Genomic DNA, 14,293 nt, shown 5'->3' with positions numbered 1-14,293 from the left:
TGGGAGGGGAGGGAGGGAGGGAGAGAGGGGAGGGAGAGGAAGAGGGAGAGGGAGAGAGGGGGGAGGGGAGGGGGGAGTATGGGGAGGGGAAACTGGGGGGTAATGCAGGGGGGGGGGGGGAAGAAGAGAGGATAGAGATGGAAGGGTAGATGAGGCGACAGGAAAGGGTAGGAAGGAAGAAGATAGAAGAGGAAAGGGTTGGAGAGGAGCCAAGGGAGGAAGAGGGAGGACACAGGGAGAGGACACAGGGAGCAGGGAGAGGACACAGGGAGCAGGGAGAGGACACAGGGAGCAGGGAGAGGACACAGGGAGAGAACACAGGGAGAGGACACAGGGAGCAGGGAGAGGACACAGGGAGCAGGGAGAGGACACAGGGAGCAGGGAGAGGACACAGGGAGAGAACACAGGGAGAGGACACAGGGAGCAGGGAGAGGACACAGGGAGCAGGGAGAGGACACAGGGAGCAGGGAGAGGACACAGGGAGGATGGTGTAAGTGAACACATTCACATACAGATAAACTATAATGTAACATATACAAGAAGGCGGGGCTTAAAGAGCTAGACTTTACTACTTTATAGTTACTGATAAGTACGCTCCCCCCCCCCCCACACACACTCCCTCCCCTCTCCCCCTCACACACACACTCTCCCCCCTCCCCCCCCCACACACACTCCCTCCCCTCTCCCCCACACACACACACTCTCCCCCCTCCCCCCCCCCCCCCACACACACACTCCCTCCCCTCTCCCCCCCACACACACTCCCTCTCCTCTCCCCCCCCACACACACTTTCCCTCCCCCCCCTCACTCACAGACTCATACTCACAGATACACACACTCACACCCACACACACACACACTCACAGACCCACACACTCACAAACCCACACACTCACAAACCCACACACTCAGACCCTACACTCACAAACACACACACTCAGACCCCACACTCACAAACTCACACACACAGACCCCACACTCACAAACCCACACACTCACAAACCCACACTCACACACTCAGCGTGCGGTAATCTTACTGGCGTGGGACTGCGCGTAGCCGAGATGTTGAGGATAGCGCGCTATCATGCGCTTAATGACATCAATCTGCTCCAGCGTGACCTGCGCCGCGTTAAGGTACTGCGCACCGCACGGAACATACGCCGCCCAGAACTGCGCAAGAACAAAAAGAACAACGCTAATAACAGTATCGTGAAGAACAAAGGTTAACTGTAACAGAGTTGTTCAGTCATTAACAGTGAAATAATTCACAATGTCGAGGGGAATATGATTGTGGGAGACGATAATTTCCTCAGTGACTTGTTATGGAGGAATATTCAGACACGGAAATATATATATATATATATATATATATATATATATATATATATATATATATATATATATATATATATATATATATATATATATATATATATACTCGCATAATGTTAGTAATTAGACTATTGAAGATCAGAGGAGACATTGCGTTGGAACCTGTCGAGGTTCTCTACTTCTGCTACACTTGTCGACGTTTCACCTAATTTTGGAACACTTGTCGACGTTCCACCTGCTTCTGGTACACCTGTCGACGTTCCACCTACTTTTGGAACACTTGTCGACGGTCCACCTGCTTCTGCTACACTTGTCGACGTTCCGTCTACTTCTGGAACACTTGTCGACGTTCCACCTGCTTCTGGTACACCTATCGACGTTCCACTTACTTCTGGTACGCCTGTCGACGTTCCACTTACTTCTGGTACGCCTGTCGACGTTCCACTTACTTCTGCTACACTTGTCGACGTTCCACCTACTCCTAACACACACCTGTCGACGCCCATCTATTCATGTCACCTCTGTATACATCACCTAACTAAGGAGACTCACCTGCGCTCCGACTCTGCCGTGTCGCATCCTGGCCAGGTCGGTGTGGGACCAGGGGGAGCTCCCCCAGGGCTCAACGGTGCTCAGGTTCTGGGACATGTCCACCTTCTCCAGTTTGTTGTGTACGAAGTTCCGGATGTTCCACGCCAGGTCGTTGTGCCTGGGGGAAGAAAATAGGCGGTAGGTTATCTTCTTGGGGGAAGAAAATAGGCGGTGGGTTATCTTCTTGGGGGAAGAAAATAGGCGGTGGGTTATCTTCTTGGGGGAAGAAAATAGGCGGGAGGTTATCTTCTTGGGGGAAGAAAATAGGCGGTGGGTTATCTTCTTGGGGGAAGAAAATAGGCGGGAGGTTATCTTCTTGGGGGAAGAAAATAGGCGGTGGGTTATCTTCTTGAGGTTATCTTGCGATTATTTCGGGGCTTAGCGTCCCCGCGGCCCGGTTCACCTAGCTGTCAGGCGTCCTAGTGCCTGTATCTAGTGCCTGAGACTATGGTAGGCGGTGGGGGCCTGTGTGATATGACGATGGAACAAAATGTCCCACAAACTGTTTCGTATGATTACTGAACCTTGCTGGAAGGGGTAAGTGTGACTTTCAGGTAATTAGTGTGAGTTTGAGGTAGGAATGATGTGAGGGTGAGGATGTCACCCTCGGGGAGATCCCTGTGCCTTCACGACCCCCCTCTTGCAGACGAGGAGTCACAGTAACGTGGCTGAAATATGTTGACCAAACCACACACTAGAAAGTGAAGGGACGACGACGTTTCGTTCCGTCCTGGACCATTCTCAAGTCGGTTGTGTTTTATCCCCTCTTATTAGTGAGGGGATAAAACAGGGACATAGAAGGGGGGGTTTAACCATCGAGCTAAAACACGTTTTACAATGGAGTTTATCACTGCAGGGAAAGTAGGTAAACATCGTTGTGTTGTGCAGGATAATGGCACTAACGAACACAACCGGAATTATGAGAAGAAAGTGCCAGGTCAGTAGCACTTTCCTATCAGTTAGTCCTATCCCAGGAGCTGGGATAGGACCAACGGAAGGAATGGTGCCAAACCACTTGGACCGTCGGGGATCGAGCTCAGACCTGCATGAAACGAAGCCTCCTCTGTACCGACCAGTCAATTGGATGGGGCAGCTTGTTTAGTTAAAGTATTCTTACCAAACTGTGCTTCAGAGGTTTTATCGTGGAAATATTTCACAGTAAAAATTCTTACCTAAACTGCTATGAATAGTTAATCAAATTATTACACTGCAATAATGGGACGTATAGGTGGGTGTGTACTCACCTATTTGTTCTTACATGATCGAACATCAGCTTTTGGACCCACGCCTTTCCAGAATCCGGTTGTTTAATGCAATAATCCCAAACCTATTTTTAATTCAAATTTTCGGAATTTTGAATCATATTAGCATCTACAACCTACTCGTTTAGTTCAAACTAGCAGTTGAAGGTGGCTATTAAACTCTGACCCTCTATAAGTGGCGTAACAACCCGTCTTCATTAACAAGGCCAAATACTAATTAATCCAACTGTCAGCCACTACACTGTTGAATGACAGCAAACACTTCACACATGATATGCAATTGATTCATGCATTGAAATTGATCATAAATAGTGCTCCTCTAATCTATTTATCTGCCTCCCAAGACGCATGTGAGGGTATAGCCTCCAAGCAACACCCACGCATTACAGAAGATTGCCAACCCAACCCAAAAATAACTAACATAAACTAACTTAGTCCCAACTATTCACACACAATTTTCATAAACATTTGTTTATTATTTTAATTAATTTACAAGGAAGTGTCGGGTGATCTTAGTGGAGCATATACCACCATAATGAGCCGTCCAGGAGCCTAGGGGGCCCAGGTGAGACACGCAGGTGAAGGTGGCTATAGAACAGTGGGGCTACACAGTCACCTACACCTGCCTGGTATATGTGGCATAGAGAACGTTGGAGGTCTCTATGGCACAGTGAATGTTGGAGCGGTCTCTACGGCACAGTGAATGTTGGAGCGGTCTCTATGGCACAGTGAATGTTGGAGCGGTCTCCATGGCACAGTGAATGTTGGAGCGGTCTCTATGGCACAGTGAACGCCTGCCAGTTAAAAAGGCAGGTAGAGCTAGTGATTATTAAGAGGGGGAGTTTCAGATGCCTGAGGTGAGTATTGATCTGCTGTGAGGGGTGCCATGCCAGGCTCTGAACCCCCTTAACACCAGGGGAGGGTGCCATGCCAGGCTCTCAACCCCCCCTTAACACCAGGGGAGGGTGCCAGGCCAGGCTCTGAACCCCCTTAACACCAGGGGAGGGTGCCATGCCAGGCTCTGAACCCCCCCTTAACACCAGGGGAGGGTGCCATGCCAGGCTCTGAACCCCCTTAACACCAGGGGAGGGTGCCATGCCAGGCTCTGAACCCCCTTAACACCAGGGGAGGGTGCCATGCCAGGCTCTGAACCCCCTTAACACCAGGGGAGGGTGCCATGCCAGGCTTGAACCCCCTTGACACCAGGGGAGGGTGCCATGCCAGGCTCTGAACCCCCTTAACACCAGGGGAGGGTGCCATGCCAGGCTCTGAACCCCCTTAACACCAGGGGAGGGGTGCCATGCCAGGCTCTGAACCCCCTTAACACCAGGGGAGGGTGCCATGCCAGGCTCTGAACCCCCTTAATACCAGGTGAGGGGTGCTATGCCAGGCTCTGAACCCCCTTAATACCAGGTGAGGGGTGCTATGCCAGGCTCTGAACCCCCTTAACACCAGGTGAGGGGTGCCATGCAGGTTCTGAACCCCCCTTAACACCAGGGGAGGGGTGCCATGCCAGGCTCTGAACCCCCTTAACACCAGGAGAGGGGTGCCATGCCAGGCTCTGAACCTCCCTTAACACCAGGGGAGGGGTGCCATGCAGGTTCTGAACCCCCCTTAGCACCAGGGGAGGGTGCCATGCCAGGCTCTGAACCCCCCTTAACACCAGGGGAGGGGTGCCATGCAGGTTCTGAACCCCCCTTAACACCAGGGGAGGGGTGCCATGCCAGGCTCTGAACCCCCTTATCACCAGGAGAGGGGTGCTATGCCAGGCTCTGAACCCCCCTTAACACCAGGGGAGGGGTGCCATGCAGGTTCTGATCCCCCCTTAACACCAGGGGAGGGGTGCCATGCAGGTTCTGAACCCCCCTTAACACCAGGGGAGGGGTGCCATGCCAGGCTCTGAACCCCCTTAACACCAGGAGAGGGGTGCCATGCCAGGCTCTGAACCTCCCTTAACACCAGGGGAGGGGTGCCATGCAGGTTCTGAACCCCCCTTAGCACCAGGGGAGGGTGCCATGCCAGGCTCTGAACCCCCCTTAACACCAGGGGAGGGGTGCCATGCAGGTTCTGAACCCCCCTTAACACCAGGGGAGGGGTGCCATGCCAGGCTCTGAACCCCCTTATCACCAGGAGAGGGGTGCTATGCCAGGCTCTGAACCCCCCTTAACACCAGGGGAGGGGTGCCATGCAGGTTCTGATCCCCCCTTAACACCAGGGGAGGGGTGCCATGCAGGTTCTGAACCCCCCTTAACACCAGGGGAGGGGTGCCATGCCAGGCTCTGAACCCCCTTATCACCAGGAGAGGGGTGCTATGCCAGGCTCTGAACCCCCCTTAACACCAGGGGAGGGGTGCCATGCAGGTTCTGATCCCCCCTTAACACCAGGGGAGGGGTGCCATGCCAGGCTCTGAACCCCCCTTAACACCAGGGAAGGGTTGCCAGGCTTTGAACCCCCCTTTTAACACCAGGGAAAAGATGCCAGGCTTTGAACTCCCCCTCTTAACACCAGGGGGAAGGATGCCAGGCTCTGAACCCCCCTCTTAACACCAGGGGAAGGGGGTACAAGACCAGTGGAGGTTCATCAGTCTGAACGTCAAAATACGGTGTACTATTCAAGCGAACGACTTGTGACCACTGAACTACCAGGGGTTCCTATGAGCAGCGAGCGTTAACGAGGCTTTTAAGCAGGAGATAAATACCCGGACTTGAAATGTAAGTCCAGTTTCACCCAATACTTTGATAAAAGTTTATTTACACTGTTCTCACGAGACAAAAATTAAGCACCCGTAGTGAATTATTAAGTTGTAGCATTGATGTAATACATTATGTGTTCTGTATTAACTATGTATTTATGTGTCTTGATGTGTCCTCTGTGTGACGTCACACAGTTGGTGGTGTGGGGGTGGAGGGGTGTAGAGGGGAGTAGGTGGTGGGGATGGAGTATAGAGGGGTGTAGGTGGAGTGTAGAGGGGTGTAGGTGGTGTGGATGGAGTGTAGAGGGGTGTAGGTGGTGTGGATGGAGTGTAGAGGGGTGTAGGTGGGGTGTAGAGGAGTGTAAATGGTGTGGATGGAGCGTATTGGGTGTAGGTGGTGAGGACAGGGTGTAGTGGGTGTAGGTGGTGTGGATGGGGTGTAGAGGGGTGTAGGTGGTGTAGAGGGGTGTGGACGGGGCGTAGTGGGGTGTAGGTGGTGGGAACGCGAGAGTATGAGCTGCCAGAGCGCAGGTATTTTTACCTGAGGTAATTACCAGGGAGGTTAATTAACCAGGGATTACGCACCTTCCCTTGCCCGGACTTCAACAAGATTCTCATGGTGGCTGAGTTCTGCCAGTGTGCCCGCCTCTTCATCGTTATCAACATCCTTTCCTTCCCCTTTTTCGTCCTCCACCTCCTCTTCCTACTCTTTTTCCTTCTTACTAGTCTTCCTCCCCCTCTTCCTTTCTCCTCTACTTCCTACCTCCTACCAAGATTCCTGGCCAGCTTCTGGTGTCTAAAAGAACCTTTATTGAGTTTGTGCTAACTGGAGTCATGAGAGCCTGCTCTTCCATCTCATCAACTTCATCAAGTTCTCCTTCCTTCCACTCCATCCGTCTCTCATATATCTCCCCTTCCCACCCTCTCCCATCAAACCCTCACTACTCTCCCCTCTTCTGCTCAACTTCACCCCCCTCTATTCACTGAAGAAACAATTCTTACAAGCATCTGGAAGATGTTGTGACGTTTCAGAGAGATGTTGACACGTGTTGACCCCCCATGGAATCACTACACGTATAATGGTCATTAACAAGGCCACAGAAGGCCCGGTGAATGTCATACACTGATGTCATACACTGATGTCATACACTGATGTCATACACTGATGTCATACACTGATGTCATACACTGATGTCATACACTGTCATATACACTACCATGTCCTCAACTGTCACATTGTTTCTTCTCTTAGACTTCGAAAGGATTATGTACAAAAACTATTAATCTCCTCTTTACCATTTAACATTCACCCATTCACCATCACTAGGGGGGCCCCCCTGACCCCCTTACTAGGGGGGGGGCCCCCTGACACCTGCACAAGGGGGCCCCCTGACATCATTGGGCCTCTAACACCCTTTCTAGGGGAGCCCCTGACACCTGCACAAGGGGGCCTCCTGACACCATTGGGCCCCTTGACACCATTACTAGGGGGGCCCCTGACACCTGCACAAGGGTCTCTGAGATACCCTTGACGCCCCACAGCCAAGCACCTGCTCAGACCAAGGTGCCGGGAAACTGAGGGACACCCGGCACTGGAGGACGAGCCTTGAGTGATAGGGCGAGATTGAGGAGGTCGAGACAACGTAAAGGAAATTTGATGTCATGACAGCCAGGCTGGGAGGCAGCCAGGCTGGGAGGCAGCCAGGCTGGGAGGCAGCCAGGCTGGGAGGCAGCCAGGCTGGGAGGCAGCCAGGCTGGGAGGCAGCCAGGCTGGGAGGCAGCCAGGCTGGGAGGCAGCCAGGCTGGGAGGCAGCCAGGCTGGGAGGCAGCCAGGCTGGGAGGCAGCCAGGCTGGGAGGCAGCCAGGCTGGGAGGCAGCCAGGCTGGGAGGCAGCCAGGCTGGGAGGCAGCCGGGCTGGGAGGCAGCCGGGCTGAGAGGCAGCCGGGCTGGGAGGCAGCCAGGCTGGGAGGCAGCCAGGCTGGGAGGCAGCCAGGCTGGGAGGCAGCCAGGCTGAGAGGCAGCCTGGCTGAGAGGTAGCCAGGCTATGAGGCAGCCAGGCTGGGAGGCAGCCAGGCTGGGAGGCAGCCAGGCTGGGAGGCAGCCAGGCTGGGAGGCAGCCAGGCTGGGAGGCAGCCAGGCTGAGAGGCAGCCTGGCTGAGAGGCAACCAGGCTGGGAGGCAGCCAGGCTGGGAGGCAGCCAGGCTGGGAGGCAGCCAGGCTGGGAGGCAGCCAGGCTGGGAGGCAGCCAGGCTAGGAGGCAGCCAGGCTGAGAGGCAACCAGGCTGGGAGGCAGCCAGGCTGGGAGGCAGCCAGGGTGGGAGGCAGCCAGGCTGGGAGGCAGCCAGGCTAGGAGGCAGCCAGGCTGGGAGGCAGCCAGGCTGGGAGGCAGCCAGGCTAGGAGGCAGCCAGGCTGGGAGGCAGCCAGGCTGGGAGGCAGCCAGGCTAGGAGGCAGCCAGGCTGGGAGGCAGCCAGGCTGGGAGGCAGCCAGGCTGGGAGGCAGCCAGGCTGGGAGGCAGCCAGGCTGGGAGGCAGCCAGGCTGGGAGGCAGCCAGGCTGGGAGGCAGCCAGGCTAGGAGGCAGCCAGGCTGGGAGGCAGCCGGGCTGAGAGGCAGCCAGGCTGGGAGGCAGCCAGGCTAGGAGACAGCCAGGCTGGGAGGCAGCCGGGCTGGGAGGCAGCCAGGCTAGGAGGCAGCCAGGCTGGGAGGCAGCCAGGCTGGGAGGCAGCCAGGCTGGGAGGCAGCCAGGCTAGGAGGCAGCCAGGCTGGGAGGCAGCCAGGCTGGGAGGCAGCCAGGCTGGGAGGCAGCCAGGCTGGGAGGCAGCCAGGCTGGGAGGCAGCCAGGCTAGGAGGCAGCCAGGCTGGGAGGCAGCCGGGCTGAGAGGCAGCCAGGCTGGGAGGCAGCCAGGCTGGGAGGCAGCCAGGCTAGGAGACAGCCAGGCTGGGAGGCAGCCGGGCTGGGAGGCAGCCAGGCTAGGAGGCAGCCAGGCTGGGAGGCAGCCAGGCTGGGAGGCAGCCAGGCTGGGAGGCAGCCAGGCTAGGAGGCAGCCAGGCTGAGAGGCAGCCAGGCTGGGAGATAATTATGCCAGCGACGGGAAACAAGGTCAGGTGTGACAGGCGTTTATCAGCGCTCCAGAAATACACACAAACAGGATTTTATACAAACCAGAAGAGTGAAGACTTAGCAGTCTTGACGTGACGCTGGAAGGAGGAGGTCTGAGTGAACCTTGAGTGCTTCTGGAGTCAGGAAGGTTGTGTTAGTGAGCCGTAACCTTCCCGGCTTCAGTGGAAGCCTCAGGAACCCTCGTGGATTCAGTAGCATCTCAGGTTGCAATTCTTTTGACCATCTCGTGGCCTAGTCATCTAAAGAGCTTGCTTGGGAGTACCCCAGAGGATAAGTTAGAGTCATCGGCATGGATCCTACTGACTTTCTCACTGAAAGATCACTTTAATGTGATTTCCCTGTCCGCTCCATTCAATTGCTTGACTTCCACTAACCTAATTGGCCTTCATCCACCATCCTGGCCTCTATCCACCAGCCTGGCCTCTATCCACCTCACCAATCCATCACCAGTCGCTCAGATTATCTCCATATGGTAGAGCCTCTTGCTAAACTCCAACACAATTTCCTCAATGTAAATTCACGTCAGACCAGAAGGTTGTAAGGTGGAGTGGAAGACCCGAGCCGTCAGGAATTTTGTGACCTGGAAATACGAAATTTAATATCCCACAGGGATCGGGGCCGCTCGGGTCAAGGAGAATTCGAACCTGCTGGAATTTCCTCGGTGTTTCTTTACGTTTATATATCAACAGTGTTGGAAGTTGAGCGTTGAGGCGTCATCTTTAGTTCAGTCTCCCACTTCAGTGATGCCTTTGGTTTAGTCTCCCACTTCAGTGATGCCTTTGGTTCAGTCTCCCACTTCAGTGATGCCTTTGGTTTAGTCTCCCACTTCAGTGATGCCTTTGGTTCAGTCTCCCACTTCAGTGATGCCTTTGGTTCAGTCTCCCACTTCAGTGATGCCTTTGGTTCAGTCTCCCACTTCAGTGATGCCTTTGGTTTTATGTCTCCAGTCTTCTGAAACACTTTGGGTTATTGAGGACAGCTGAAGTGTAGATCCTGTACCATGTGTTGTGTGTGTGTGTTGACTTACAGTGTTCTCGGGTGTGTTTCTATGTATTGTATTGCTTCTCATGTGTGTATATGTATATACTGTATTGTTTCTCATGTATACACGCATATACTGTATTGTTTCTCATGTGTACACGCATATACTGCATTGTTTCTCATGTGTACACGCATATACTGCATTGTTTCTCATGTGTACATGCATATACTCATATACTGTATTGCTTTTCGTGTGCGTCTCACTGCATTGCTCCTTATGTGTATATATCAACATTGTAATGTTCGGAATGGTAGTACCCATATGCTGTATACTGTATACCTGTACATGTGTATACCTGTATACCACTGTGGGAGAACATGAAGTGGGGGGGGGGGGCTGGTAATAGGGAAGGTGTGTGTGTGGGAGGTAGGGAGCATATCGTAGGGAAATATAAGGGGAGGTGGTGGGGAGGGGTCATTATCTCTGCTAAAAATATGCTGCCCCCACCCACTCACTTCCCTCAAATCATCCCACCTACGTCGCCGCCCCCAACCACTTCTCCCACCTACACCTCAGACCTACACCTACACCCCCACTCATACATCCCTTCCTTTACATCAGGACCAGAGACACGAGTACTGAGATGATCCTGGGACTAGGGGAGATAGGCAGGTCCTGGGAGTAGGGGAGATAGGCAGGTCCTGGGACTAGGGGAGATGGGGAGGCCCTGGGACTAGGGGAGATGGGAAGGCCCTGGGACTAGGGGAGATGGGGAGGTCCTGGGACTAAGGGAGATGGGAAGGTCCTGGGACTAAGGGAGATGGGGAGGCCCTGGGACTAGGGGAGATGGGGAGGTCCTGGGAGTAGGGGAGATGGGAAGGTCCTGGAACTAGGGGAGATGGGAAGGGTCCTGGGACTAGGGGAGATGGGGAGGTCCTGGAATTAGGGGCATGGAACGACGTTCACCTAGTAGTAAATAGGTACCTGGGAGTTAGACAGCGGCTACGAGCTGCTTCCTGGGGATGTACTCACTTAGTACTTACATAGTTGTACTTGCGGGGGTTGAGCTCTGGCTCTTTGGTCCCGCCTCTCAATCAATTGACAATCAACTAATGTACAGATTCCTGAGCCTATTGGGCTCTATCGTATCTACACTTGAAGCTGTGTATGGAGTCAGCCTCCACCACATCACTGCCTAATGCATTCCATTTGTCTATTACTCTGACACTAACAAAATTCTTTCTAATGTCTCTATGGCTGATTTGGGCACTCAGTTTTCACCGGTGTCCTCTAGTGCGTGTGCCTCTTTTGTTAAATAATCTGTCTTCAACTACCCTATCATTTCATTTGAGAATCTTGTATGTGATGATCATGTCCCCTTAACTCTTCCGTGTTCCAGCGACGTGAGGTTTAATTCCCGAAGTCTCTCCCCGTAGCTCACACCTCTAAATTCGGGTACTAGTCTGGTGGCAAACCTTTGAACCTTCTCCAGTTTAGTTTCATGCTTGACGAAATATGGACTCCATGCTGGAGCTGCATACACCAAGATTGGTCTGACATATGTGGTATGCAAAGTTTTGAATGATTCCTTACACAAGTTTCCAAGGACTGTTCTTATGTTCGCCAACCTGGCATATGCCGCTGATGATATCCTCTTGATATGGGCTTCAGGGGACAGGTCTGGCATGATATCAACGTGGAGTGTGTGTATGTGTGTGTATGTGTGTGTGTGTGTGTGTGTGTGTGTGTGTGTGTGTGTGTGTGTGTGTGTGTGTGTGTGTGTGTGTGTGTGTGTGTGTGTGTGTCTGTATTCACATAGTTGTATTCACCTAGTTCTGTTTGCGGGGGTTGAGCTTTGCTCTTTCGGCTCGCCTCTAAACTGTCAATCAACTTGTTTACTAACTACTTTTTTCCGCACCACACACACACACACACACACACACACACACACACACACACACACACACCAGGAAGCGGCCCGTGACAGCTGACTAACTCCCAGGTACCTATTTACTACTAGGTAACAGGGGCATTCAGGGTGAAAGAAACTTTACCCATTTGTTTCTGCCTCGTGCGGGAATCGAACCCGCGCCACAGAATTACGAGTCCTACGCGCTATCCACCAGGCTACGAGCCTCCCCCTGTGTGTGTGTGTGTGTGTGTGTGTGTGTGTGTGTGTGTGTGTGTGTGTGTGTGTGTGTACAGGTTTTAGCGGAGAGGTTAGAGTGTCGTCGAGAGAGGCTCAAGAAGTAAAAAAAATAGACTCACTCGAGGCTGGATTAATCAGTTGACGAAACCATCTTAAGGAAGTCAATTCCCCCCTGTGACAACATCGATGGAAGATCGATCTCCGGATGTGCTCGCGTGACTGCCAAGGCGGTTTGGAACCAACGAATTTAGCAACCATTCTCGGTAAGACATAGAGGCTCTTCGTTCGTAAAAATTCTTGAAGGTTTCTCACTGTATGAGATAACTCTCACTTTCCCTTTACACTGCTGCGTAACAGTGAAGACAGTGAGTGATTTAATGGTGTTTTAGATCCGATTTGGCTTATCGGGTAATTCTCTCGCACATAATTTCATTACGTGATTTTTTTGCTAATTATGACATTAGTCGAGAAAAGTTAATGTGAAGCTGTAGCTTATATATGAGTTGAAGCGGACTCCTGTGGCCCCCAAGATTCACAAGTTGAAGCGGGGACCTCTGAACCCCCCCCCCCCAAGATTCACTGACCAAATGCTCGTTACTCATTTTTACTGGATATTAAATTAACGCAATTTGCGTGCGAGTCAAAAGCGTATGACCGCCCCTTTAGTGCGTTTGAAGGTCGTTGTTAGTATGCTAATTATCAATTGCAACGTTGCAAAATACAGAAGGTTATTCTTGCAATTGCTTACTGAGTCCTGAGGTCGATATTTCATTTTCATAAAGGATGTAAAAATATATTGTTTTACAAATCCTTTCGTGAAAGGCATTAAGTCTGCTTTTTAATGTTCTGAAGCAGAGATTTGTTTTTGGATTACGATGAACTGGGGATCACCTCTCCTCATACCTGACTTTGCTCACACCTGACTTTGCTCACACCTGACTTTCCTCTCCAATACCTGCCATATACATAGCTGATATTTTTCACCACCTGATTCTCATCTAATTTTCAAAAAACCTCATGTTTTTTGATATCTGCAAGCCTGGCTTTCTGCATATGTGTGAATTCGTGATGTTGGCTTACATTACACCTGCCTCCCTGCACATATGACTCTTCTCCCAGTTTATGAAGAGAATATTTGAATGTTAATAGCCATCACCCAACCCGGTGGAGTACAGGATGGAACTAATTTGCATATTTCACAGACACAAATATTTGTGTTCGTTGTAATATAAAATTTTAATTACACGTTGAAATTTACATCTGTGGGAAAATGTTCTATTTATCACGGAATTTACTTCAGTACTTTGACAATCAGTGCTAAGCCTTTCCAGCTTATTTGGATTCAGTGGTTTTTAGCCTTTTAAAAAACATGTTTGTATTTAAGTTTTAAAAATAAGTTCAACGGTGTTATTTTGCACCCACGCACACACACACACACACACACACACACACACACACACACACACACACACACACACACACACACACACACACACACACACACACACACATACATACCTAATTTTAAAATTATGAATAGTATTTGCTTCCACAACCTGTTCCCCAAGTGCATTCTATTTTTTCCACTACTCTCACGCTAAAAGAAAACTTCCTAACATCTCTGTGACTCATCTGAGTTTCCATTTTCCACCCATGTCCCCTCGTTCTGTTATTATTACTTGTGAACATTTCATCTATTTCTACCTTGTCAATTCCCCTGAGTATTTTATATGTCCCTATCATATCTCCTCTCTCCCTTCTTTTCTCTAGTGTCGTAAGGTTCAGTTCCTTCAGACGCTCTTCATATCCCATCCCTCTTAACTCTGGGACAAGCCTCGTCGCAAACCTCTGAACCTTCTCCAGTTTCCTGAAGAAACACATAAGGAAACTGGAGAAGGTTCAGAGGTTTGCGACGAGGCTTGTCCCAGAGTTAAGAGGGATGGGATATGAAGAGCGTCTGAAGGAACTGAACCTTACGACACTAGAGAAAAGAAGGGATAGAGGAGATATGATAGGGACATATAAAATACTCAGGGGAATTGACAAAGTAGAAATAGATGAAATGTTCACAAGTAATAATAACAGAACGAGGGGACATGGGTGGAAACTGGAAACTCAGATGAGTCACAGAGATGTTAGGAAGTTTTCTTTTAGCGTGAGAGT

General features: G+C 51.5%; 1 protein-coding gene across 1 annotated transcript in view; it reads right to left on the bottom strand.

The window, feature by feature from the left end:
* Nucleotides 1-14,293, bottom strand: part of LOC123756806 (uncharacterized) — a 168,451-nt gene that overhangs the window by 39,236 nt on the left and 114,922 nt on the right. Inside the window, exons 5-6 of the mRNA XM_045740164.2 lie at nt 1,886-2,042; nt 1,039-1,171 (exon numbers count right to left, since the gene is read on the bottom strand). Coding sequence (XP_045596120.1) covers nt 1,039-1,171; nt 1,886-2,042 — 290 coding nt within the window. The remainder of the gene's footprint in view (nt 1-1,038; nt 1,172-1,885; nt 2,043-14,293) is intronic.

The sequence above is a fragment of the Procambarus clarkii genome, chromosome 26 (genome assembly GCF_040958095.1).
Source record: "Procambarus clarkii isolate CNS0578487 chromosome 26, FALCON_Pclarkii_2.0, whole genome shotgun sequence".
NCBI lineage: Eukaryota > Metazoa > Arthropoda > Malacostraca > Decapoda > Cambaridae > Procambarus > Procambarus clarkii.
This window is presented reverse-complemented; position numbering and strand designations above follow the sequence as displayed.